The sequence below is a fragment of the Myotis daubentonii genome, chromosome 3 (genome assembly GCF_963259705.1).
Source record: "Myotis daubentonii chromosome 3, mMyoDau2.1, whole genome shotgun sequence".
NCBI classification, from domain to species: domain Eukaryota; kingdom Metazoa; phylum Chordata; class Mammalia; order Chiroptera; family Vespertilionidae; genus Myotis; species Myotis daubentonii.
The window spans coordinates 59420905-59447262 of NC_081842.1; the positions used below are offsets into that span (position 1 = coordinate 59420905).

Consider the following 26358-nt stretch of genomic DNA (forward strand, 5'->3'; position numbering starts at 1 on the left):
GTTTATGAACATTCTGAATAGCAATATTGTATCTCCATCCTCTTGTCTGAGCCAAACTAAGGAGAGATTGAAGAACTAGGGTCTCTTCCAGCTTTGCACGCCCCTCTTTAAGATACCATACAGCTACTGTGGCATAATTTTAAAGAAGTTCTGAGAAAAGCATTTATTTTTAGAAGGCAGAACAAATCAAAGACTTCAATGAGTAAAGTGAACATTCTCCATTAAAGAATCTGTAAATGGATACTGTAGGCAGAAAAAAGAAAGCCGAGTCATAAAGTAGAATCAACAAACCTAAAAGAGCCAATGACAGAATCTGGCACAGATATCAGAGGGACAATGGGATAAGAAAATAGTAAACAATAACAACAACAACAATACGCAGGCCCTTCCAAAAGTCATCTTGGAGTTTTCAAGAAGGGATGACACAGCGTCAAATGTTGAGGAGGTAATGCAGGTCCAGGACAATTGGCAGATCCTGGTCAGGAGGAACAACCACACAGGAGAAATGAGAACAATATTTTCAAGTGCAGGGCTTGTTCCTCCCAGAAACTGCAGCTGAAAGAGTTGGGAGCCAGCTTGAACAAGTCATCCTAGATTATCCCTGACCTCTCTTTGTGATGGTTGTCCAAATGGCAGACTAAAAAAGACAGTGTTGGTTTCAGTAATTCAGGTAGATGTTTTTGACACTGGCCTAGCAACTGCACCCAAATAGTACAGAAAAAAAAGACATAGAAGGGTCTATGGTACTTATAAGCAATATATGAGCCACAGGGTCAGTGACTGCTAAAGCAGTGGGTTGTTAACAGGGATCAGGAGGACTAAGAGCCTTTGACCTAGCCTTCATATGTGGCATGGTGTTCAAGTATATGTATATCTCAGTCTAGAGAAGGGAACCCAGATGAGCTGGCCCATGTCTGGAGAAGGCAAACAGTACAATGAAAGATTGGAAATGAAGCCACGAGGAGGAAACGATTGTGGGAACTAACCCTGAGAATTTGCCTGGAGAAAAGAACTCTTAGTTGGGACATGACTGAGGTCTTCAGGATACTGATAAATGTCTTAGTTTCTTTTCTAGGTGGATATGGAGAATAGGACTGAGCAGCTAGGCAGAAATTTCAGGGAGGCAGGTTTTGGTGTGATATAAAGAATAATATTTTATCCATCAGAACTATACAGCAATGCTCTAGGTTTCCAACATGGCATGAGAAAAATTTCCTATTGCAACAATTAGGGCTACACAAAAATGGAAATACATGTCTCCCGAAGTGTGGGTGTAAAAATGTTCAGGAAGAAGCTGGGTATTCAGGTGTGAAGGGAGTGGAGAGGGTATCCAGCACTGGATGAGTGTGGACACACGATCTGCATGTCCCACTAGATTCTAGTGACTAGAAGAACCTGAAATTTTAAAAACCATCTTGAATTTATATTGCAACTTTTTTTCTTGAAACTTAAAATGCTTTTACCTTTAGTCTCACAAGAGTCAATGAATCACAGATCAATGAAGTAACTTGCTAAAAAATGGTATCTATTTTGAGTTCAAAACTTTTCCTAGGAATGTAATTTTCACTGGTTTTTATACAGTTACACAGATGAAACTAGTTGAGTCTACCCAGAGACAAGATACTATATAAATCCAAGGCAACCTTTTCAGATTCCATACAGGAAATATGGGTATATGTTTCAATAAGTCAATCAATTGAAACAAGCAGTTCTACTGACAAATATGAAAAGTAAATTAACGCAGTTACCCTAGTTGACCTTTGGCAGGCACTCCTACTGAATGGGCCCAGCTGGACCAATGAGGATCTCCTCTACCGTTCCTTCCAGCTGATATGTTGTACATGACTATCAAAGCCAGAGACAGCTTTGAGACATGATTTCCTAGAGAGCCAGCTAGCCTTTGACAGGCAGGTGGCTGGCAGGAGTTATAGAAGTGAAATGGAGAACTTACACCCTTCTTAATTTTTTAAAAAATATATTTTATTGATTTTTTACAGAGAGGAAGGGAGAGGGATAGAGAGTTAGAAACATCGATGAGAGAGAAACATCGGTCAGCTGCCTCCTGCACACTCCCCACTGGGGATATGCCCACAACCAAGGTACATGCCCTTAACCGGAATCAAACCTGGGACCCTTGAGTCCGCAGGCTGACGCTCTATCCACTGAACCAAACCGGTCAGGGCAACCCTTCCTAATTTTTATTAGCTGCTTATTCACACTGTTGAGTAAAAAAACCCCAACAAACCAGTATCAAAAACATCATATGATTCCAGCCCCTGCAGCTCCTGCCATGATGAACATAACCTTAAGCCTTGTCTACTTGTAGTATCTCCCCTTTTCTTTTCTACTTTAAGAATAAATCCAGTTGACCTGCTTAATAGGGAGCTTGCATTAATTCTCTTCCTTTCTGGGGTTTGGGTTTCTGCTTGGCAGAGGCCCTTCTCTACGTGGAATATTTATAAGGAACCGTCCCTTAAATGGCCATCCTGTCACTTACCCTCCCCAAAGCTACACAGATCCCACTGCCATCCTTCCCTCTATGTTCTTTGTGAGATGCAGACTGAATAAATGAGCTGCACCTGGTGCATGTGTTTATTTGTGGTCTCCCTTCATACTTTCCCATGAGCTCCTTCCATTGTTCTGTCCCGAAACTCCCATTTTCTCCTGTGTTTCCCTCTCCTTCCGTTCTCCCATGTTTGGAGGTGGCCACCTGTCACTCTCCAGGGCTGGTCCTCATTGCAGCTGCTGTCTCTTTGCCATCTTCCTCCTTCCTTCTCAGGCACTTTAATAGTTTTGCTTCTTGGTTTCTGGACTATCCACTATTGGGATGTTTTAAGGAGACAGAATTGGGACACTTTTTCCAAGTGTGATTCGAGGACCAGCAGCATCAGCATCACCTGGGAACTTCTTAGAAATGTAAATAATCAGACCCTACCCCACACCTGCTGAATCATTCAACCTGAGGTTGGGCCCAACCATCCACAGGTGATTCTGATACTCACCCACTGCCTTAGTAGGTGGTTTTTGGCTGAGGATTCAGAACTATCCAAATCCTGCCTTCAAGGTTTCAGAGGAAATGCAAGTAAAGAGAATACTAGCTGGGACTTGAGCACCAAACCCTACTATTATTCTAAGTTAGTGGTTGGCAAACTGCAGCTCGTGAGCCACATGTGGCTCTTTGACCCCTTGAGTGTGGCTCTTCCACAAAATACCACATGCGGGCGCGCATATACAGTGCGATTGAAACTTCATGGCCCATGCACAGAAGTTGGTATTTTGTGGAAGAGCCACACTCAAGGGGCCAAAGAGCCGCATGTGGCTTGTGAGCCGCAGTTTGCCGACCACTGGTTTAAGTAATCTAGACTGAAGGCATGCAGTGTGTCTCTTTCTACAAGGCTAAACTCAAGCTGAACATTTCCCAAACAAGTATGAGAAAAGTCTGCTCCAGAACACATGGCAATTGGCTGCTAAAGGTGCCAAACACTATATAATCAAATGTTAAAAGCCCTCCTTTCAAAATTGGGAACAAACAAGGATATCCCATCATCACTTCTCTTTAACATTTTCCCAGAGGAAAATGCCAGTTTAGTAACATAATGAACAGATATCAAAAGTATCTTATGTAATAAAGATGGTTGTGAAATTTACAAAAAAATTGGATTTTTTTGCTAATTAAAATATACAAGCAACATAGAAAAGTATAAAAAAGAAATGAAAAGAAACAGAAAGTTTAAAATCACCCAAAAGTCCATCACCAGAAGACCTCCTTTTGGTGACTAGGTATACACATACATATATCATTTTACAGCATTGGAATCATTCATATACATTCTGGTCAGCAACCTGTTTTTATTTGACAATATGTATTTATTGTTATAAGTGTGTAATAAGCATGTTTAATTACTTCATAGGGGCTCATGGTATATGAGTCAAAATTTACAAAGCCGATCATCTACTGCTGGACATTTAAGATATTTCTTATTTTTTTTTTTACTATTACGTTTTAGTTAACCTATTTTCAAATACTTCTTTAACACTTGTCCGATATCCCCTTATGATTCATTTAATGTTATGTCATTAAACTTTTGTTGTTGTTATTGTTCAGGGATAACTTACTCTTTTCAAAAAATCACACACACACACACACACATATACATACACACACACATATATATACACATACACACATTTTTATTAGAGGGAATGCTAATTAATGTTTTTTTTAGTAGTTTACTTTCTGATGTCCAACTGTTCCTTCTATAATTGATTATGCCCTAAAAAAGGGCATGAGTCTGAAAGCTTTTCACCCATCTCAGGAGTCAAGTGGTAGAACATGTTTTTAAAATAAAAAGCTTCAGGGAAGGCCCAAATCAAAGGCTGAAATTATGATATTAAGGATTAGAAGAATATAAAGAGATCAGAGACAGACACTTCCACTCTCTAGAAACAGAAATGGGGTCCCCAAAAGGGTCAGTGAAGGAAGCCGCCAAGATAAGGAGGGACAAGTGGTGGGAATGGCAGGACAGGAAGGGAGAAAAGTACGAGAGGGGTAAGGAAGGCAATCAGTCCCCACGATGGCTATTTCAAGGGGGGACCCAGAGATGCCAGAGATGGGCCCTGCCTTCAAGGAGTTCCTAATCCAGGTAGGAAGACAATCCCTTGATATGAAAAAGCAAACACACCATATGGTAAATGCTAGGTAAGAACAAAAGACGCACTGCAGTGTAGGCTGTGGCCAGGCGTAGCTGGGGGAGCTTCCTGGCTAGAAGTTCTAGTAAATGGGATCTGGATAAGTGATGAATAGAGATGGGATTACAGATTAGGGACTCAGCAGGAGCCACGCAGCTGAGGCAGGATTGAGAAAACATGTAGCCTGGAGACGTGGTGACATGAGCCACCATGTGAAAGGGATGGCACAGTAAAATAAAATGAGGTTGGGCTTTGGAGCCAAGAGGACTTGTTTTCTTCCACTTACTAAGACCTCAGTTTCTCACCTCTAAAATGAGGATAATATCCTTTCAGGGTGGTTGAAAAGATGAAAAAAAATATTAATACAGCACTAACATATTAATATTAATACAACACTAGTCACTGGCACATTAGTGCGTAGAAAGTGATAATTTTATTAGGTGAATACCCTTAGAAACAGAAGCACAGCATAGAAATGAGAAGATAAGAGAATTAAAAAAAACACAAGTTGAAGATTTCCAGAAATAAAAATGTTCACATAAAAAAGGTGCAGTGTAAGGGGTGATACGAATTAAAGAGGGGGTGGGTTAGAGCAGGGTACTTAACTCGTGGTCTACGATCAACATCACCTGGGAATTTGTGAGAACTACAAACATTTTACCCAACCCCAGACCTACTCAGTGAGAGTTTCTGGGGATGGAGCTCAGCAATCTAGTTAATAATATTCCCCATCTTGCCCTAGCCAGTTTTGCTCAGTGGATAGAGTGTTCGCCTGCCTATCAGGATCCCGGGTTCGATTCTGGTCAAGGTGCATGTATCTCGGTTGTAGGCTCCTCCCCGGCCCGGGTCCTGATAGGGGCTTGGGCAGGAGGCAACCAAGCAATGTGTTTCTCTCACATCGATGCTTTTCTCTGACTTTCCCTCTCTCTTCTACTCTCCCTAAAAATCAATGGAAAAATATCCTCGGGTGAGGATTAACAAAAAAATAAAAATAAAATTAAAATTCTCCATCTTAAAGTTTGAAAGTTCTGGGCTGGAGGATTTGGAAGGTTTCTAGGCTAAGGGATTAGCTCAAAGTAGATATACCTGACTCCAATTAGTATTGACCTCAGTTAATCTTTTCACATGTTCATGAGGGTTATTAATTCATAAGAGAACCTTAGAGATTCTGCAGAGAAAATAAAACTATGGAAAGGATTAAGATTGACTATAGCCCCAGAATATACTAGTAGTAATAGAAAGTGGGATAAAGTTATGTCAGTTCAATCATATTTTGCTGCTAATAAATTTACAAAAACTTTTAGGTTTGTAGAGCTTTGAGAATTTTGGAATTGTGGACCTATATAGATTCATTTAACCCACATAAACTATGCAGTAGGTACCCTTCTCGTCACCACTGTATAAATGAAGAAAGTGAGTCATGGTTTTAGTTTTTGCCCATTGAGTATGATGTTGGCTGTAGGTTTGTCATATAAATCTTTTATTTTGAGGTATGATCCTTCTATTCCCACTTCGCTGAAAGAGTGTTGGATTTTGTCAAATGCTTTTTCTGCATCAATTAATATGGTTATGTGATTTTTTCTCTCAAATTGTTTATGTGATGTATAACGTTTATTGATTTGCAGATATTATACCAGCCTTGCATCCCCGAAATAAATCCCATTTGGTCATGGTGTATGATCTTTTTAATGTAATGCTGGATCTGATTTGCTAGGATTTTGTTGAGGATTTTAGCATCTATGTTCATCAGGGATAATTCTCTTTCTTTGTAGTGTCTTTATCTGGCTTTGGGATTATGGTAATGCTGACTTCTTAGAAAGAGGTTGGAAGTGTGCCTTCCTTTTGAATATTTTTAAATACTCGGAGGAGGATAGGTGTTAGTTCTTCTTTGAATGTTTGGTAAAACTCCCCTGTGAAGCCATCTGGACCAGGGCTTTTGTTTGCTGGAAGTCTTTTGATTGCTGCTTCAATTTCATCAGTAGTTATCAGTCTATTCAGGTTTTTTGATTCTTCCTGATTGAGTTTTGGAAGATTGTATTTTTCTAGGAATATGTCTACTTCCTCTAGGTTGTCCATTTTGTTGGAGTAGAGTTGTTCATAGTATTCTTTTCATAATCCTTTGTGTGTCTGTGTGGTCGGTTGTTACTTCACCTCTTTCATTTCTGATTTTGTTTATTTGGGTCCTCTCTCTTTGTTTCTTAGTGAGCCTGGCTAGAGGTTCATCAATCTTGCTTATCCTTCCAAAGAACCAGCTCTTGGTTTTATTGATCTTTTCTATAATTTTTTGATTTCTATGTTACTTATTTCCGTTCTGATATTTATCATTTCCTTCCTTCTGCTTACTCTGGTCTTTTCTTGTTGCTCTTAAGAACAAGAACAAGAACAAGAACAAGACAGGATGCCCAGTTTCACCACTCCTGTTTGACATACGACTGGAAGCGCTAGCCATAGTGATCAGACAAAAAGAAAAAAGAAAAGGCATCCAAATTGGAAAAGGAGTAAAACTGTCATTATTTGCAGATGACATGATATTGTACATAGAAAGCCCTAAAGTCTCCATCCAAAAACTATCAGACTTAATAACTGAATTCAGCAATGTAGCAGGATACAAAATTAACACCCAGAAATCTATGGCTTTTCTATACACCAATAATGAACTCACAGAAAGAGAAACTAAAAAACAACAACACCCATTTACTATTGCAACAAAAAAATTAAGATACCTAGGAATAAACTTAAGAGGTAAAAGACCTGTACTCAGAAAACTACAGGACGTTGAAAAAAGAAGTAAAGGAAAACATAAGCAAATGGAAGAATATACCATGTTCATGGATTGGTAGAACCAACATCATTAAAATGTCCATACTGCCCAAAGCAATCTCTAAATTCAATGCAATTCCCATTTAAATACCAATGGCATATTTCACAAACCTAGAACATACTCTCCATAAATTCATATGGAATAAAAAAAGACCCTGAATAGCCACAGCAATCCTGACAAAGAACAAAGTTGGAGGGATCACAATACCAGGTATCAAGCTGTATTACTAAAGGAGTTGTATGCATGCATATAATCATAACCCATGGACACAGACAGTAGGGGGGTGATGGCATATGCTGGGGGGTGGGAGCACCTGGGGAGAGGTCAATGAGAGAAAAAGGAGACATAGGTAATATCATAAATAATAAAGAATTTAAATTTTTTTAAAAAAGAAAGTGAGGCATGAAGAGGTTATTGTAGGGCTAATATGCAGTCAATTCAGGATTTAAATCCAGGTGGTGAGACTTGATGCTTTTAGCTGATAGTCTATGCTTCTTCATCCCAATCATAATTTATTTAAACACTCCCTTATTATTGGACATGGGTTGTTTCTAGTGTTTCACGTTCGTAAATAAATACAATGAAGAACATTTTTAGGCGTAAGTTTTTTTAGGTTTGTGTTATAGTTCTTCAGCACTTTAGTTATTATGGACATACAATAGTACCGAGCATGTTTTTGTTGATAGTTTCTTAGATATCTTGTTTCTTTTCTATAAACAATTTTAAAGTGATTATTTTCAGGATAATTTGTTATAAGGGTAACCATTTTATCTCACTCCACCAGCATCTTTAAAGCTGTAATAGTCTTGATAAGCAAATTGGTATATCATTTTAAAAAACCTTATTTCTTTTATTCAAGTAAAGTTAAAATATTTTATGTGTTCATCAACCATGTGCTTTTCCTCATTTGAAAACTGTTAATCCTTTGCCCATTTTTTTGAAAAGAAGGTCTTAATGTTTTTTTTCTATTAAATTCTATGAGCTCTTTAGATACTGAAATGTTTAACCTTTTGACATATTTGATGCAATTTTTTTTTCATTCCTCACCAGAGGATATTTTTTCCATTGCTTTTTTCAGAGAGAGTGGAAGGGAGGATGGAAGGGGGAAAGAGAGAGAAACATCCATGTGAGAGAGACACATCGACTAGTTGCCTCCTGCACACACCCCAACCAGGTTCGGGAAGCGAACCCAAAATCCAGGTACGTGCCCTTGACTGGGAATCAAACCCAAGACCCTTCAGTCCTTGGGCTAAGGCTCTAACCATTGTGAAACACCAGCCAGAGCTAATTCAACTTTTTAAAGTTTATTTTCCTTTTAACTTAATTGTGACTTTTTATACATAAATATCTTAAATATTTATGTAGCAAAATCTGTCCATATTTTCCTTCATGATTCTCTGCTACTTTCACATATAGAAAGAACTTCCTCATTCCCATAAAATATCCTCTGCTTTTCTCCCCATCCCCTAAAATAGAAACTTTCCAAACTTCAACTTTTAACTTGAAGTTACAATTTGACTATGTGTATTTACAGTAAGAAGTTCATTTCTTCAGAAAGCTAAAAAAACTATGTGCGCTCATATTTACTGGTGGATAACCTTTGAGTTCCATGAAACCTGCATAAGATTGAGAGGCAGCCAGAGCCAGATAGTGGGAAGATCATAGGGCTAAGAACAAATGGAGCTAGGAGCACGAATCAGGCCCTGGCCCCAGTGATTAGAGCATCATCCTGATATGCCAAGGTTTCAGATTTGATCTTTGACTAGGGCACATACAAGAAGCAACTAATGAATGAATAAATAAGCAGGACAACAAATCGGTGTTTCTCTCCTTCTCTCTCTCTCTCCCCCCTTCTGCTCTCTAAGCCAATAATTTAAAAAAGCATGAGTCATTTACATAGATGGTCTTTCTTTGTCAAGTCACTCCATCTTGCAGTGCCCTACTTCCTCATTTGTAAAATGGAGATGATGGTACCTATCCTGTCCATCTCCTTTATTTATCTCCTGAGATGTTCTGAGGATCAAGTGAGTTAATGGTAGGAAAGTGCCTTGTCAGTCAAATGCCTACATATTGAGATTTGTTCATTCACTCAGCTTCTCCAGTGTACCAAGCACCATGCTGGATTCAGTGTTGAATAAGACATAGTATCTGTGCTTGATGAGTGTGAACAATGTGTATTAGCTCATTTAAGCCTTTTAACAACCAATAAAGTAGGTAATAAAGAAACTGGGGCACACAGAGATTAAATGACTTGCCCAAGGTCACACACCTAGTAAGTTGTGGAGCTGGGATACAGGGCCAGGCACTCTAATTCCAGAGCCCAGACTTTTAACCACTATACTGCACTGCCTCTCAAAAGATAAGGGTGAAAATTGGCTAATTGCATAGAGCAAACCTTTATTTGGAATATTTTCACTTTTAAGAGTGCAGAAATAGAAGGCCACTTGGCCTCCTCACTGCTTTTTTCTCCTGACCTCTCAATCAACAAACACTTAGCACAAAAGGGCTCCCATACGCAAGGACATGGAGCATAGATATGAGCAGACCTGGATCCTGACCTAAAGGAGTTCATGATCTGATGGACAGGGCTCTGAAACTGTAGGAGAGAACCTTGGCCTGAGGGTCCCTTCTCACTGGCTCCCTTAAATCAGCTGGCACCCACCTCCTCTCCGTACTCAGCCTCTTCTACAAGGGCTACCAAACTGGAGATCTGGGTACAACAGCTGGCATCTCTGTGTCCATAGTGCCAATGCACCCCCATAGCATGCAGTTGGAGCTCAACTGATGCTTGTTGAACTAAGCTGAAGGCTTTGATCAAAGTACAGAATATTTAGAAAAACTATATGGAGGGTATGAGACTTCTTTCAATCATCAACTCCTAGTAAGAGGAGAAAAACAAAACTTTTTTCCTTAAGAACAAACAGCTCACAATTATTAGGGGGTCGGGGCATGGGGGAACCATTACAATCTCTTTGAGCCTGTTTCTTTCTTTCTCCATGAAAAACAACAAGTAAACAAGAAAAATGCTTGTTAGGAACTCCACCGAGAAAGAAGTCAAATCACTCCATTTTTCTATGTGTTAGTAATTTTGCTTGTGTGTGTGTGTTGAAAGAAGAGTAGCTAAAATTAGCTTCCTCTCTGCAGGAATCATTTTACCTTTGCCCCATCATCACTGACAAGCATTCCCTGAGGGTGGAGGAAAACAGGTATTTGCTCTGTTACCAGGGGGCAAAAATCAATCATAGATGAGAAACACATAAAAGCCAATTAATTCAGATTACTCACCCCAAGAAATCTTCATTCTTCCTGCTTTTTCAATGTAAAGAGAGACCTCAGAGGCAGTCGAGTCAAAGGATACAGGTCAGTTAAGCAGCCGCCCTAGGCTGGGCACCTCCATATACAGCTCACAACCAGCCCTTGCAGGAGATATTACCGCAGTTTTACAGATATCAAAAGAATGTCCACCAGTAAAAACCGAGGCTCGGAGAGGTTAGATATGTTGCCCAAGGTCACTGACATGGAAAGTCCACTTATATCCAAAGTCTAGACTTGTTTTCCTCACTTCACATTTTGCCACCTCACTCATTGGCCCTGCCTAATTACAATGTCTTTTCATTTCTGTGCCTTGAGTAATGATACAGTTGTTCAAGCTACTACAATCAATCAGCTTTTCCCAGGATCCACATTTGGGGGAAATAGGCATAAAGCTCCCGGAAACTTTTCAGCAAACACTATCACACAGGTCTGGGTTATTTTCTCTTTTATGAATGGGTGCAATGGTAACCAACATTACCCTGCATTATACAGTAGGGTCCACCTAAATCCTCTAATTCTCACTGGCATTAATCAAGGCACTTCAGCCAGTGCTTATGGGATTGCAGGACAGGAGAAAAGAGGAGAAGAACTTCAATCAGGTTATTGTCAGGCAAGAGTTGAATCAAATCTGCCAGGCATGAGTGAGGGTTATATGTGCCACTTTATGACAATGGCAAATGGATAAAGTCTAGTGTTCATTTACCTTGAACTAAAAGCCTCCCAGAGATGAGAGTGAGAAACAAAGAATTTTATTTGTTCTGGATCAACTAAGTCTTTCTGATCCTTTTACTCTATGACACACTAGTTGTCAAGGGACCTTCTGAATTAGAAGACAGCTTTTGGGGTACCAATCATTAAGTCCTCTTCACATAAGCACTTCCTAGATACCGGATCCTTAGTCCTGCTTGGCGCCGGCTTCTTTTTGTTTACCCTGAGGTCACTTGGATGACAGAACCAAAGGATGACAGATCAGAATCCCGTTCCCCACACCTAATGAGTAACTGAGTTCTGTGGAGCCTACCCCACAGACATCTCAAGCATTTGTCTCCTTTTCTCCAGGGCTACTACCCAGCCACCAGCATTCATGCCATCTTCACTGTCATCTGAATGATTATAATCTCTTCAAGTGGTTCCTCTGCCCCAAACTGACTCCCCTTTAACCCGGAATCCACAGGCAGCCAGAATGATTGTGCTTTAAACAAAATGCTCACTCAATCACTCCATTACTTAAAACTCTCCAGTGGTTCCCTTTGTCTAGGATGAATAATGAAAACAATAGCCAACAATAACTGGGTTTATAATCTATGCCAGTTACTACAAGACTTCTCTCAATTCTTGCAGCAACTCAATGAGGGTGGTACAACCTTCATTACCATTATATATTGAGGCCAAGTTACTTAACTAACGTTCCACAGCTAGACAGTGGCCAAGCTATGACTCAAATCTGGATCCATATGACCCTGGAGTGCATACTTTCACCACCAGGCTATCCATATGATGGCATGCAGATTCTCTGTGACCTGCCCTGCCCACCACTCCAGTCTTATCTCTTAATAGCTCTTCTTTGTTCCTTATGCTTCAGTTCTTTGAGCCACATGAATGTCCTGGACCTTATGCCTCTGTGGGTTTTGTTTGTTTGTTTGTTTTTGCATACTAAACCCTCTTCTATAATGCCCCTTTCCCTTTGTCTAGATTGTGGAATATCTCATCTTTCAAGATTCAACTCAAATGTTAACTCTTCCATGAAACTTTTCTGAGCCTCTCCTTTCCTTGGTAGAACTGACCACTCCCTCCCCGGTGCATCACTGTAACTTTATTATAGGAACCACAGTTCTTTCCTAGCTGTACATGGATGAGTATGAGTCCCACCTGTTAGACTTCTATGAACTCCTTAAATGCTGGGACCATGTCTTACTAACCCATTTTATCCATAGTATCTAACACAGTGCTGGACATTCGAAAATTTGCTGTAAGTATTGTTGGAAGAAATGAAAATATTTATTTGCACATAAAATATGTTGCTTGTCAGAGAACCCCATTGTGAGCTTTAGATTACTTTTACTTACAGTATCAATGCAATTAGTTTTTCCCCCTTTACTTAAGGACTATATATGAAACTCTGAAAGGGTAGGAGCAGTTTCAGGGCTGGGGAGAAGATATTGCAGTCTACCTGCCACACCTGTTTTCTCCTGGGAAAGTACTCAGTGATAACAATAAAATGTCACTGTAAGAATAAAATTAATTTAAACATTTAATTTAAAAGCAAGAATGACAGCATGGAAAACCATGACCAACTCAAGACAGGACAAATGATGCGATGATAACAAAGCATCCTTTCCCCAAATTCCAGAAACGCCAACTCTACATGCGTGCACACACTGTATGGCAAACACCACATGGAAGACAGACTTCTTGATTCCAAGCAGCTAAATGCAATTCCTAACTGATACATTATGATTCTATCTCAAAACCAGGTATTTATCCCCAACATTCCCACTTCTCCTTGAATATCAGCTCAAGGGAAACCTCCTTGAGAAAGCCTTACTTGGTCATGCAGTGCAGTCCACGTACACACTCTTCTTTCCTTTAGAGAGCTTAGTTTGCAATTACATTTTCAATAGTTATTTTACTAGCAGTTGCCTCCCCCAAAGCATTTGTAAACTTCAGGAGATCAGGGATCCTGCCTGGTTCCCTTCACCCTTACCCCTTCTCCCTCAGTAACTGGCACATTGCCAGGCACACTGTAAACATTTTGAATGAATGAATGGTGAGTGATTCCTTCACCTCTTACTCATTTCCCTATTTTCTTATATCAATTTCTTACCAAACTCAAGCTGATACTTAATCCATTCCTTTCCATTATTTCCCTACATTAGCAAAAGGATAAGTCCTTATTTTGTAATCTTCTCCCTCCCAACCCCCCAATCCACAGGGCTTCTTAGAAGTGGCAGCTTCTAACCAACCTGTATATTTCGACATGTTTGGGATCCAGGTCAGGGTCATGCAACATGAAAAAATAAAGGAAAATGTAGTGACTGGAATAGCTACTGGAAGTTTAGACACTTTACACAACTCCTAAAATACCTTATAATTCAGTAAAAGGAATTTGAACAACTTCTATTTTATCATAAAGATAAAAATGGGCTTATTTGCTATTTCTTTTTCTACTTCTCAACCTGTTTTGCCCTGCATAGAAAAAGCCTTGGAAAAAAGTTAATTGTGCTGATGGTTGGCAAGAAGTAAGCCACATATTTGGTCTCTTACAAAATTATCCCTGAGTGACAGGGCCCTGAGCCCCAGGATTCCTCTCCACTCAGGGGTCTTGGCCTGCACCTCCTTCCTCTACAGCCCACCTACCTCCCCCCCCCTTCACAAATATCTAACCTCCACCATCTAAGTTCTTACAGAGGAAAAATCCCATGCAACTCTGCTGGTCCTGGGGGAAAAGAGGAGGGCAATGGAAAGATGTAACTGGCAGAGTTCCACTTTCAGGAATCAGAACCAGGGAGGTATTGGTTCCTGGAAATCTGAGGCACTTTAGGAAGTATCCCTCCTTGATTCCCCTCACGACCAGCCTCCACTGAAATTGCACTTGGAAAGTCCAGTTTAAGGGAAAGAACAGGTAATACAGAACTTCTCACGGACAATTCTCCAATGCGGCTTTCTTCAAATTGCTGGAGAGTTAAGGCAAATAAAGGAAATATCCTTGGGTAGTGGGCTCCCTACCCCAAGGGCAACTGCAGTGAAAGACTTTGAAGAAAGCAGGGGTAGTGCTAGTGGGCTTAAGGTTTGCAGACAGTGGGGTGACGTCATTATCTTCTGGTACTTTCATCAGGCAGGAGGTGGGATACAGAATCAAAAGGAGACAGAACAAAAAGAGTAGGAAAGAATTTGGGTGAAAAAACAAGGGAATTGAAAATAAACACAAATGCTAGTATAGGCGTTATTCTAGAAGTTAAACTTGCATTTGATTTTTAAAAACCATGTGCATGTGTTATCTATTGAAACTATAATTTAAAAATAATAAAAGACTCCATCTCTCTCTCTCTCTCTCTCTCTCTCTCTCTCTCTCTCTCTCTATATATATATATATATATATATATATATATATATATATATATATATATTTTTTTTTTTTTTCCCACCCCCTGAGGAATATGGAAGCTGGTGATCAGGCCCAGAGGCTGAGACCTTAATTTGGTGCCACCCAGGCAAGGTCCCTAAGGTAGCTGGAGGGTTGGGCCAAGATCCTCCAAGAGGGCTTATGGCCCAGCAGGATGGGTGCAGATGCCGTGGCCCTCCGTTCCAAACAGCCTAGAAAACTGTCCCCTTAACACACACGGAAAAGGTGTTCTTTGTGACAATGCTACATACAGACAGAAGAAACAAGGCACAGGCACAAGGCACCATCCACAGCCCGAGCCTTGCTTGGCGCACACTCGGGTTCATCCGCGAAGGCGTCCGTCCCACCGCCCCTTTGGGGGTAAATGAGCCGCTGGGTCCAGCCGGGCAGCTTTTGGTCCTGCAACTTGACTTGCCCCGTGGCCGGCACCCAGTGTTTCCAGGGCTGAGCTGCTCGGGCCTGCGCCCTTCGTTTGGCCCCCCGAGCCCGCAGCCCCCAGACCCGCCACTGCCCCTCCCGCCTTGGGACGCGTTCTGCCCGCCCTCCTGGCGGCCCTCGGTCCTACCTGGCGCCCAGGCCCGGGCTTCCTCACCTGGGACAGCGCCGGCCCGCGGGCTGTGGGTCCCCGCGAGGATGGGCTCTCAGCTTAGCTCAGACGGCGCGCGGGTCCCCGCTCCCGGTTCCAAGGTCCGGGTCCCGGACAGGCGCCCGCCCTCGGGCCTGGCCACAGCAGCCCCCGCAGACCCTCTGGGCAGCCGCCACGGCCCCGGCCTCGGAGCTCCGCCCCCCGCCCGCTCCCCGCCCGCCTGCCCCCGCGGGGTCCGCGAGCGCTGAGCCCCGCTCCGCTCGGAGCCCCTCGCAGAGGCCCTCTAACCCTGCACCCCGAGCAGCTCCGCTTCCCTCACCGTCTGCCCAACCTGACCGCGCCGAGCTGACTCCGCGGGAGCCCTGCGCCCAGGGCGCGTCTTCCCTCCCCCGAGGGCCACGCGTCGGGTCTGGTCCTGGGGGACTGCGGGCCCCGCGCTCGGGTCCTCTCCTGTCCTCTGCCCTCAGTGCCGCGCCGGGAGTTCCCGGACCGGGGACCCCGCACCCGGGAGCCCTCACCCGCGGTCGAAGACACCCCCTGCCCTCCTCCTAGGAGATGGAAAGAGGCTTACGACGTTGGGGGCTTCGGGCTCCAATGGTCTCTGTGCCAAAAGTGGGAAAAATCTTTTCTGATGGAAGGGCAGAGAGTCACAATAAAATAAATATAAATCCCGTACCCAAACTCTTACTCATTCAGCAAGGCTCAGGCCGAGAGCTGTCTGCACTGGGAGATCTCCCCGGTACTCGCAACAGCTCCCTCCTTCACCGCTCCGCGCGGAGGGGCGTGCGGTCCTCCCTGTCCAGAAGAAGGGACCTGAAGCGCCCTTGCCTCTACCAGGCCAGACCTTGCTCATCCCCGTCCCCAGCCTTGGCACGGAGCCTAACATCTATCAGGCGCTCAAATATTTTATGAATAAGTGGAAAGTTAATTTCTTTTGTAGAAACCAGATTTTTCTTTTTACCCTCAAGAACCACACACTCCTTTGGGTAAGCAGTTCGTTAGTCCCTGTAAAGAGCCAAATCCCCTTTGATGTAGTAATTCCATTCTTGCGGAAATTTCCAGAACAAAATAATGCTGTGCGGGATGTCCCTATCAGGATCATTTATTACAGAAATAATTTCAAAAACCACAAAAAGCAAACAAACAAAACTAAACTGTCAACAAAAGGAAATTGGTTAAATAAATTAAGGTTGGGTAACTTAGGGTTATTATACAACCATTAAAATGATAAACATCAAGGTAAGAGGGTCTCAAAATGTTTTTAGAGCCTTTGCTGGTTTGGCTCAGTGGATAGAGCATAGGCCCCTGGACTGAAAGGTCTGGGTTCGATTCCTGTCAAGGGCAGGCTTAATCTGGCCCTGGGGGGTGTGTGGAGAGAATCAATCAATGTGTCTCTCACATCAATGTTTCTCTGTGTCTCCCTCTCCCTTCCATTCTAAAAAGATCAAAACAAAAATATCCTTGTGTGAGGATTAACAACAACAAAATAAAGTTTTTAGAATAAGGAGAAGACATTTATTTATAAAGGGGGAAAAAACAGAAAAATATTAAGCAATAGGATAAAGCAGATAAAGTGTTTATGAAATAATATTAAGCCAAAATAGTAAAAAAAATTGCATAATTACCATGCTTAACAACTTAAAATAAAAATTCAGATTTCTGCTCCGTAAAGTGAGGATTGCACCTATTTTAAAGGATTCCTGGATTATTAAATGAGATGTTAGAGGAAAGTGCCTGAAACATAGTGGATACTCAGCAAAAAGTTTCCATTCTCTTATTTCAAAAGAATGCAGACTCATATCCAGAGTCTCAAATACATTCTCATCATAGCCCCGCTCTGTCCATTTGACTCCCTTTCCCTCAAATGCAGGGTAGCAGAAGGCATTGAACAAATGTTCAAGCACCACATTAAAGTGAAGGGGAGAATCTAGGTAATAAGAATAAATGCCAAGTCCTCCCTTGGCCTAAATGCTCAGTAACACAAGTTCACAATGGGGGATTTGGTTGACAGGCAGAACATGCCAATGTAGCCTAGCGATTTTAGTTGGCTACAAGCACAGCCTGGTTGGTGTCTACAGGACGAATTAATTCAGCCCCAAAGCTGAATGATGCTGGAGTCTTAGGCTGAATTTATATTCAATATTCAGCTTATGACCCAGGCATAAAGTATCACTCTGAAGAGCTAATACTACTCCCACCTTAAAGATGAAAAACTGATGTTTACAGTGATTAAGGTGTATAGGATGGAGCAGCTAGGAAGTAGAAGAACCATGACCTCAATCTGATCAGCTTTACCATAGCCAAAGTGCTTGACCCCTTCACCGTGGGTCTCAATGTGTACACCTCCCACTAGAGGTATAGGAGATGCTTTTGAGTGGTACACTGGCAGTGAGGTTAAATAAGAGATCACATGGTGCAAACAGTATGCCCCTTTCAGTTCTCTTGAGCCTACAATAAGGAAGAAGTATCATTTTGTGGTACTTTGTCTCTACACCTCTCAACATCTGCTAATCTCTGTTTTAACAGAGAGATTGCCTCAGGCTCAGCACCTTTGCTAGGCAACACTTCCTAAGTAGAATTTAATATCATCACTTTCTCTTCCTTCTGATATTATTCCTCATGCTGTCAGGCTCCGATTGATGTAGGGTTTCCACTTATAAAGGGATGTATTTTACATTAAAGGTAAAGTTACTCACCTATGAAATTGGGTCATTTGAAAGAAAGATATTAAAAACCAACAGGACTAGTGATACTTGGATAGGATAAAAATGGCAAAATAATGGAGGTGGAACACAAATGCCTGACTTCTGTTCCACACTCCATGATGACCAGTGGAGGAAGGTGCAACGAGGCAGGTTTTAGTTAGAAATGAAAGAACTTTCTGACAATCAGAGCTGAATAGGAAGATGTGTTGAGGCTGCCTGGAGGGTGTTAACCACATTCATTTCTCTCCTGTTTTGACTTAGAGGTTAGATGCCTGCTTTGTCACTAAAGATGCCATGGGAGGTCAAACACCAAATAGGCTAGAAGCTTTAATGTTCCTGCCAGCCAGGAGAATCTGAAGTTCCTGACAGCAGAGCTTCCCAGGGACCTCAGAGACTGGATTCTGGAGTAAGTTACACAAAGAAGAGTTCCAAGCAAGCTTTGAGCAATGGCAGCACCACTATGACAACTGTATAGTTTATGGAGCACTAGATTACCCCAAGGTTCTTGTTTTGAAAGAGACAACATTTGGGGGGATTTGAAAATGTTAGGGTGTTTGCTTACAAGTCAGTCATTTACAATTACACCTTCTTCTGGTGTAGCCTCTATTCATTACCATCCCCAAAGGCCAAAAGGATGGGGTTGCTCCCCTTCCTTCCACACATCAGCATTTCCCACTCTCAGGTTTCTTTGTGTGGTACCTGCTTATCCCAAAGCCGCTGTCCCTGCTGTTCCCTTTAACCCATTTTGGTCAGTATAAAAATGAGTGTATGTGGGAAAGGTACACAGCAGTCAAAAAGTTACTTTGGTGTAAGAAATTTACTTTGCAACCATTTAGCCTGTACATTTATGAAGTACAGAACCCTGTTCCGACTGCCTGAAAATATTTGGCACATGAGGTATCTTAGAGGTCACCTAGGCCCATTGCCTCTAAGGGTAGAAATGTTCTAAGGAGCTTACTTGGCAGGTAAGCTAGAAAGAGAAGGACCAACTGCCTCCACTATTGAATAACTGCATCTGGGGACAGCTCATTCCATGTCAGACAGCTCCTTGGGTTAGAAAGGTCTTTCCTGAGCGCCCCTGATGACTCTCTTTCTCTCACACTCCATATCCAACCCACCTGCAAGTCTTGCTGGCTGTAATTTCCAAATATACTCAGAAAAACCTCTCTTCCCCACCCCGACCACTAGTGGCCTCACCCAAGCCAGCAGCATCTTTCGTTTAGAAAACCTCCTCCCTGTTTCTGCCTCTCTACAGTCTATTCTTTCCACCGCAACTGGAGCGATACATTTCAATTAACTTTAATTATGTCATTTCTCTGCCCAAAACCATTACTGTAATGACTTTCTGTCTCACTCAGAGTAAAATCCATGGCCAGCATTAGCTGGCTCCTGGCTATTTCTCTGATGCGATTTCTTAAAATCTTTCTTGGCTCCACACAGCCAGGTTTCCTTGCTGGTCTTTAAATGTGCCCAGCATAGCCTGCCTTGGAGTCTCTGCATTTACTTTTCTTAGCATGGAACACCCTTCTCCCTCACGCTTTTTGCTCTCTATTCATTTTACCTTTTCAGAGATGTGTTCCTTTGAGGTGTCTGGCCCCTAGTGGCAAAGCCTCCTTCTCCCATTCACTCCATTCCATCACCATTTCTTATCCTGCTTTATTATATTTAGGGTGTTGCACACTTTACTGATGGTTTGAAAGCAATAAATTGTGGGGGGGGGGTCTTAATGGGATCACAGAGAGGCTAGAGCAAATCAAAGCATAGAAAACAACTTTAAATGAACATTAAATACTCTGTTCTTTAAAACATGTAGGGGGAGAACCAAGATAGCGGCATAGGAAAACACCGGAGTTTGCTGCCTCGAACAACCACTTCAAAAATACAACTAAAAGACTGAACGGACATCACCCAGAACCACAGGAAAGCTGGCTGAGGGGAAATTCTTCAACTAGAAGGAAAGAGAGCAGCATACTGAGGCTCAGAGGAGGCGCAGTGCGGAAAATACAAAGGTGCAGAGGTGCGCGTGCAGCGGGCTGGTGGCTGAGGGCGCGGTTGTCGTTTTCAATCGGGAGGGAGGCTCAGGCCCTGAGCTCCAGTTCTGGGCGAGTCTCTAGGGACCCAGACTCAAACGGGAGAAGTGGGACTGTCTGGCATCGGTCGGAATGCGAGGGCAGCTTTCTCTCCGAGGTTTGCAGCGGTTGCTGGGACTCTGAGAGGCAGAGCCTCTGGGAAAGGGACTGAGAGCAGCCATAACTGCTCCCTCCCTCTGCCCGCCCAGTTTGATCCCGTGCGACCTGCCCCGCCCAAGCCCTGCACAGAGCCATTTGCCAGATAGCCTCAGGCAAAGGCTAGATTAGCACCTCCCCAGAGGACAGAAGTTTTCCCACTGCAGACACAGGTGATTCTCACAGCCAGTTGGCCTGGAGGTCAAATCCCCCCAGTATCAACTACAACAATCAAGGCTTAACTACAACAAGACTGCGCACAAAGACCACTAGGGGGTGCACCAAGAAAGCATAAAAAATGCGGAGACAAAGAAACAGGACAAAATTATCCATGGACGATATAGAGTTCAGAACCACACTTTTAAGGGCTCTCAAGAACTGTCTAGAAGCCGCCGATAAACTTAATGAGATCTACAAGAAATCTAATGAGACCCTTGATGCTATGATAAAGAACCACCTAGAAACTAAGCATACACCGACTGAAATAAAGAATATTATACAGACTCCCAACAGCAGACCAGAGGAGCGCAAGAATCAAGTCAAAGATTTGAAATGCAAAGAAGCAAAAAACACCCAGCCGGAAAAGCAAAATGAAAAAAGAATCCGAAAATACGAAGATAGTGTAAGGAGCCTCTGGGACAGCTTCAAGCCTACCAACATCAGAATTATAGGGGTGCCAGAAGATGAGAGAGAGCAAGATATTGAAAACCTATTTGAAGAAATAATGACAGAAAACTTCCCCTACCTGGTGAAAGAAATAGACTTACAAGTCCAGGAAGCACAGAGAACCCCAAACGAAAGGAATCCAAAGAGGACCACACCAAGACACATCATAATTAAAATGCCAAGAACAAAAGACAAAGAGAGAATCTTACAAGCAGCAAGAGAAAGACAGTCAGTTACCTACAAGGGAATACCCATACGACTGTCAGCGGATTTCTCAACAGAAACTTTGAAGGCCAGAAGGGAATGCCAAGAAATATTCAAAGTGATGAATGCCAAGAACCTACAACCAGCATTACTTTATCCAGCAAAGCTATCATTCAGAATTGAAGGTCAGATAAAGAGCTTCACAGATGAGGAAAAGCTAAAGGAGTTCATCACCACCAAACCAGTATTATATGAAATGCTGAAAGGTATCCTTTAAGAAGAGGAAGAAGAAGAAAAAGGTAAAGATACAAATTATGAACAACAAATATGCATCTATCAACAAGTGAATCTAAGAATCAAGTGAATGAATAATCTGATGAGCAGAATGCACTGTTGATTATAATAGAATCAGGGACATAGAAAGGGAATGGACTGACTATTCTTGGGGGGCGGGGAAGGGGTGTGGGAGATGTGGGAAGAGACTGGACAAAAATAGTGCACCTATGGATGAGGACAGTGGGTGGGGAGTGAGGGCGGAGGGTGGGGAGAGAACTGGAAGGAGGGGAGTTATGGGGGGGGGAAAAAGAGGAACAAATGTAATAATCTGAACAATAAAGATTTAATTATAAAAAAAAAGAGAAAAAAATAAAACATGTAGGGGAAGAAATATTCAAAGTAATGAATACCAAGAACCTACAACCAAGATTACTTTATCCAGCAAAGCTATCATTCAGAATTGAAGGTCAGATAAAGAGCTTCATAGATAAGAAAAAGCTAAAGGAGTTCATCACCACCAAACCAGTATTATATGAAATGCTGAAAGGAATTCTTTAAGAAGAGGAAGAAGAAAAAGTGGGGAGAAAACATCTGCCCCCTGTTCCGAAAACCACCAGCCTCGAGGCTGCTCCTCCTGAGGGCAGGACCCTGAGACACAGGAGCGAAAGTCTCATGGAGCGAGTGGCACCACTTCCTCCTCTCTGCAGCTGCAACTCTCACAAGTCAAGGCTGGAGAAAGGCGCCCTCAGATTCCTTCTGCATCTTCCCCAGAGCAGGCCTGTGGGGTGCTTGGGAGGGCCGGTCTCATCCCATAGTTCACCGTTCAGGGCCCCAAGGAGCTGCCAGCACAAAAGTCCATGGGGTAGGGCTGCTGCCAGGAAATGTCCCGCAGGGCCACTGCCGCCTCATACGGTGTCAGCAGCAGCTTAGGGAAGGCTGTGCCCCAGTCAGTGGAGAGGCGTGGACATGCCACTTGTACCCACACGTCCACCTGTGGAAGCAGACTGAGCTTGCTGGGGAAGATCTTGGGGAGCAGCAGCCTCACGAAGGGAAGTCCCAAGGCTTGCAGCCTGGATTCCAGGTGCTCCAGAATCTTGGGGCTGCCCTGAAGGCTCAAAGTGCCCAGGATAAGGCCCCAAGATTTAGCTGAGGGGGCAGTGGCTATGGTTTCTTGGCGGTTAGTCTGCATTCGCTGATGGTCATAGTGCTCTCTGGATAGGACATTGCTGTATGGATCATATCGGTAAGCAGGGACATTGGGGTTGGCAACCATGAAAGACTCCAGATGGAAGGGGTCATCTCCAAGATATACAACAGCCTCCACCTCTTTGGGCAGGTAGGGTGAAGTGCAGCCAAGAATCTCCCCAGGGAACAGGGGCTTACACTGTGGGACACTCATGCAATACTCAGCTTTCAGCTCCTGGGCAACTGCCTGCAAGATTGACACAAACGGTATGGTGCTGACCAGGTCAAGGGCACTGGCTGGGGGAAAGGTGAGGCGGATAGAGTCCAGTAGGTGGGTAGTGTCTATCTGGACGTCCACATAGACATACAACACCCATAAGTCTTGGGCAGAGGTGTCCATGGAAACCAGGCAGCTGTGGCCATAGTGCACCAGGAAGCCAGCTCCCAGGGCCCTTGCAGTAAAGTCATCCACACAGCAAGCCCCGTAGGTCACATCACCCATCACCATCACTTTGGCCTCTGTGAACCTTTCCAAGATACCCACAATGGTGCAGGGAAGAGGAGAAGGCCTTCTGGCATTTGCAGGGCCACCTTCTTGGCCTGGGCCTGTTGGACCCTTCAGATGGTCTTGGGGATCTCAAAGTTATAGTTGGAAGGCAGGACTTGAATGGCGGCCTGCAGCTGGGGGTTGTTCAGGATCTCAGGGGGTATCTGACTGGCCAAGCGGCCCCGAGGGACTCGTCCTCTGCCAGGGCCGCCTCAGAGGCCAACAGTGCTGCCATCGCCGGCCTGCCCATGTGGGGACCCCCGCTCACCCCCCCCCCCACAAGCCCCCTCCCCCCTCCCCCCTGCTTCTTTCCATTCTCTCTAAAAGTCAATGGGAAAAAATGTCCTTGGGTAGGGATTAACAAAAACAAAATAACTCTCTAGGTGATATGATTTTATACTAATCCTGGGGTATAGACATTTCGATAGAAACGCGGGTCGTTAGGGCTGGTTTGCTGTAAAATCGGTGACTCTTGATTAGATTATGCTTATAGAGGTTATTTGGGGAGATTAATTAGGGTGTGAAATTAATCCAATCTAAAGACCTCTGAAATATAATCCTCAGAAGAAGCAGGCGTGGCCTCTAGAGAATCAAATATAAGAACACTCCGGGAGCACAACTCAACCTTCTCCAGAACAGAGTGCCTTGGGAGCTCACCTGGCTGGGGAGACTTCTGGAAGAGACTGCAACCACACATCAAGGCTTGATCCTTGAGCTGACCGCTTCGTATTTTATCTGCTACGGAAAGCCCTGGATCTGCTCCGTAGGTGAGCGCACAATTGCCCATTTGCACTATTCTAAAGAAAAGGTCGGTGGGTGGGACGGTGCGTGAGGACTGGGGCCCCGGCCCGGCCCGGCGCCGCCGCGATGGCCCAGCAGCGGATGGCCAGCTCCCAGAAGGCCCTGATGCTGGAGCTCAAGTCCCTGCAGGAGGAGCCGGTGGAGGGCTTCCGCATCGCCCTGGTGGATGAGTCCGACCTCTACAACTGGCAGGTTGCCATCTTCGGACCCCCCAACACCCTCTACGAAGGTGGCTACTTCAAGGCGCATATTAAATTTCCTATTGACTACCCATATTCACCACCTACCTTCAGATTCTTGACCAAAATGTGGCACCCCAACATTTATGACCATGGACACGTATGCGTTTCAATTCTTCATCCACCCGTAGATGACCCACAGAGTGGTGAGCTGCCCTCCGAAAGGTGGAATCCTACGCAGAATGTCAGGACTATCCTGTTAAGTGTAATCTCATTGCTTAATGAGCCCAACACCTTCTCCCCAGCCAATGTGGAGGCTTCAGTTATGTTCAGGAAATGGAGGGACAGTCAAGGAAAAGACAAAGAATATGCTGAAATCATTAGAAAACAAGTTTCAGCCACTAAAGCTGAAGCAGAAAAGGATGGAGTGAAAGTCCCCACGACCCTGGCGGAATATTGCATCAAAACTAAAGTGCCTTCCAATGACAACAGCTCAGATTGGCTTTATGACGACTTGTGCGACCTTGACATTGATGATGAAGATGAGGAGGAGGAAGATGCCGACTGTTATGATGATGATGATTCAGGGAATGAGGAGTAGGGACATGCTTCTTCGGAGCCCCTGGACTGCCCTGCCATCTCAGGCCAAAGGGAGGGAAGCAAGTGGGGACCTAGCAGTGGCCCCTCAGCAAGAACCTATCACCGGGGGTGGGGAAAACAAACATTGCTCCTGCTGACTGCCCTTGTGGATCTGAGTTTGCTCCTTCTGATGGACCTCTTAATGGAGAGAAGGTAATTGTGAATGAAAGGGGCCATGTGCTGACCTTACAAGCTCAGGGGAGGCCTGCATGGCAGTCTTACAAACTCAGAGACCTAAAGTCACCACAAAGGATGGTCTGAAATTAAACTTTAGCTAAAAGCACTTATGGTGGGCAGTAACGTCCTAGACCGGTATCTTACCTGACAAGGTCAACCTTTACCTGTACCCACCTAAGTATGTATCCATCATTTTACTTTTATCCAATCCCAGGCGTTTCCCTGCTTTGCTTTATCCTTGCTCCTTAATCTATCACCAATAAATTTCATGTAACGCACCTATGTCCCTCCTTTGATTGGAAATGTATAAATACAAATGTAACCCCGCCATTCTCTGGAGCATTATCTCAATTTGTTGTAGTTCTGCTTCCCAGTATAGGTCGACAGTTTGGCTCAAATAAACTCACAAAAATTATTAAATAAATAAATAATTTTTTAAAAAAAACACGTAGGGAATTCAGCCACTGTGACTTTCTTGATAGCTGTCTTTCCTCCTGGGTCCCCAGTCTCTTATTTACTCACACTCTGTAGGGTTTTCTCACACTCTGACCTGTGGCCCATGTCATCTTTTTATTTTGTCTCCTCTCAGGATACTCTACAACACTCAAATGGGGCCTATCTTTTTTGTTTGCTTTTATTGATAACTTTTATTCAAGTATAACATGTTTAGAAATATGTGCAGTTTGACCAGCACCGATACCTTTTTCTATTCTAGAAAAACTTGGAGAGTTACTACTGTCCTGACTTACAACACCATGGATTACTTATGTTTACATTAGTGGAATCAGTCAGTAAATACTCTTTTATATCTAACTTCTTTCATTCCACAATTTATGAAATTAATCCTATCTAAAGATCTCTGAAATATAATCCCTAGAAGAAGTAGGCGTGGCCTTTAGGGAATCAAATATAAGAACACTCAGGGAGCACAACTCAACCTTCTCCAGAACAGAGTGTCTTGGGAACTCACCTGGCTGGGGAGACTTCTGGAAGAGACTGCAACCACACATCAAGGCTTGATCCTTGAGCTGACCGCTTCGTATTTTTCCTGCTACGGAAAGCCCTGGATCTGCTCCTTAGGTGAGCGCACAATTGCCCATTTGCACTATTCTAAAGAAAAGGTCGGTGGGTGGGTCGGTGCGTGAGGACTGGCCCTGATGCTGGAGCTAATGCTGGAGCTGATGCCATATGGTGCCATGTCACTACTCCATATGTCACAA

At 43.4% G+C, this 26358-nt stretch overlaps 2 protein-coding genes and 1 pseudogene across 2 annotated transcripts in view; 1 reads left to right on the forward strand and 2 right to left on the reverse strand.

Annotated features, from left to right (window-relative positions):
- The window catches only part of CASR (calcium sensing receptor), a 108513-nt gene extending 92479 nt beyond the window's left edge, over nucleotides 1-16034 (reverse strand). The window contains exon 1 of the mRNA XM_059687681.1: nucleotides 15541-16034. The gene's annotated coding sequence lies outside the window, so the exon portion shown is untranslated. The remainder of the gene's footprint in view (nucleotides 1-15540) is intronic.
- Nucleotides 16035-22219: 6185 nt separating this feature from the next.
- Nucleotides 22220-24129, reverse strand: LOC132229605 (2-(3-amino-3-carboxypropyl)histidine synthase subunit 1-like; annotated as a pseudogene).
- Nucleotides 24130-24176: 47 nt separating this feature from the next.
- Nucleotides 24177-25298, forward strand: LOC132229263 (ubiquitin-conjugating enzyme E2 R2-like). Its single transcript, XM_059685995.1, has one exon. It carries the CDS (start codon nucleotides 24210-24212, stop codon nucleotides 24921-24923), a length of 714 nt encoding a protein of 237 aa, XP_059541978.1. The 5' UTR covers nucleotides 24177-24209; the 3' UTR covers nucleotides 24924-25298.
- The last annotated feature ends 1060 nt before the right edge of the window (nucleotides 25299-26358 follow it).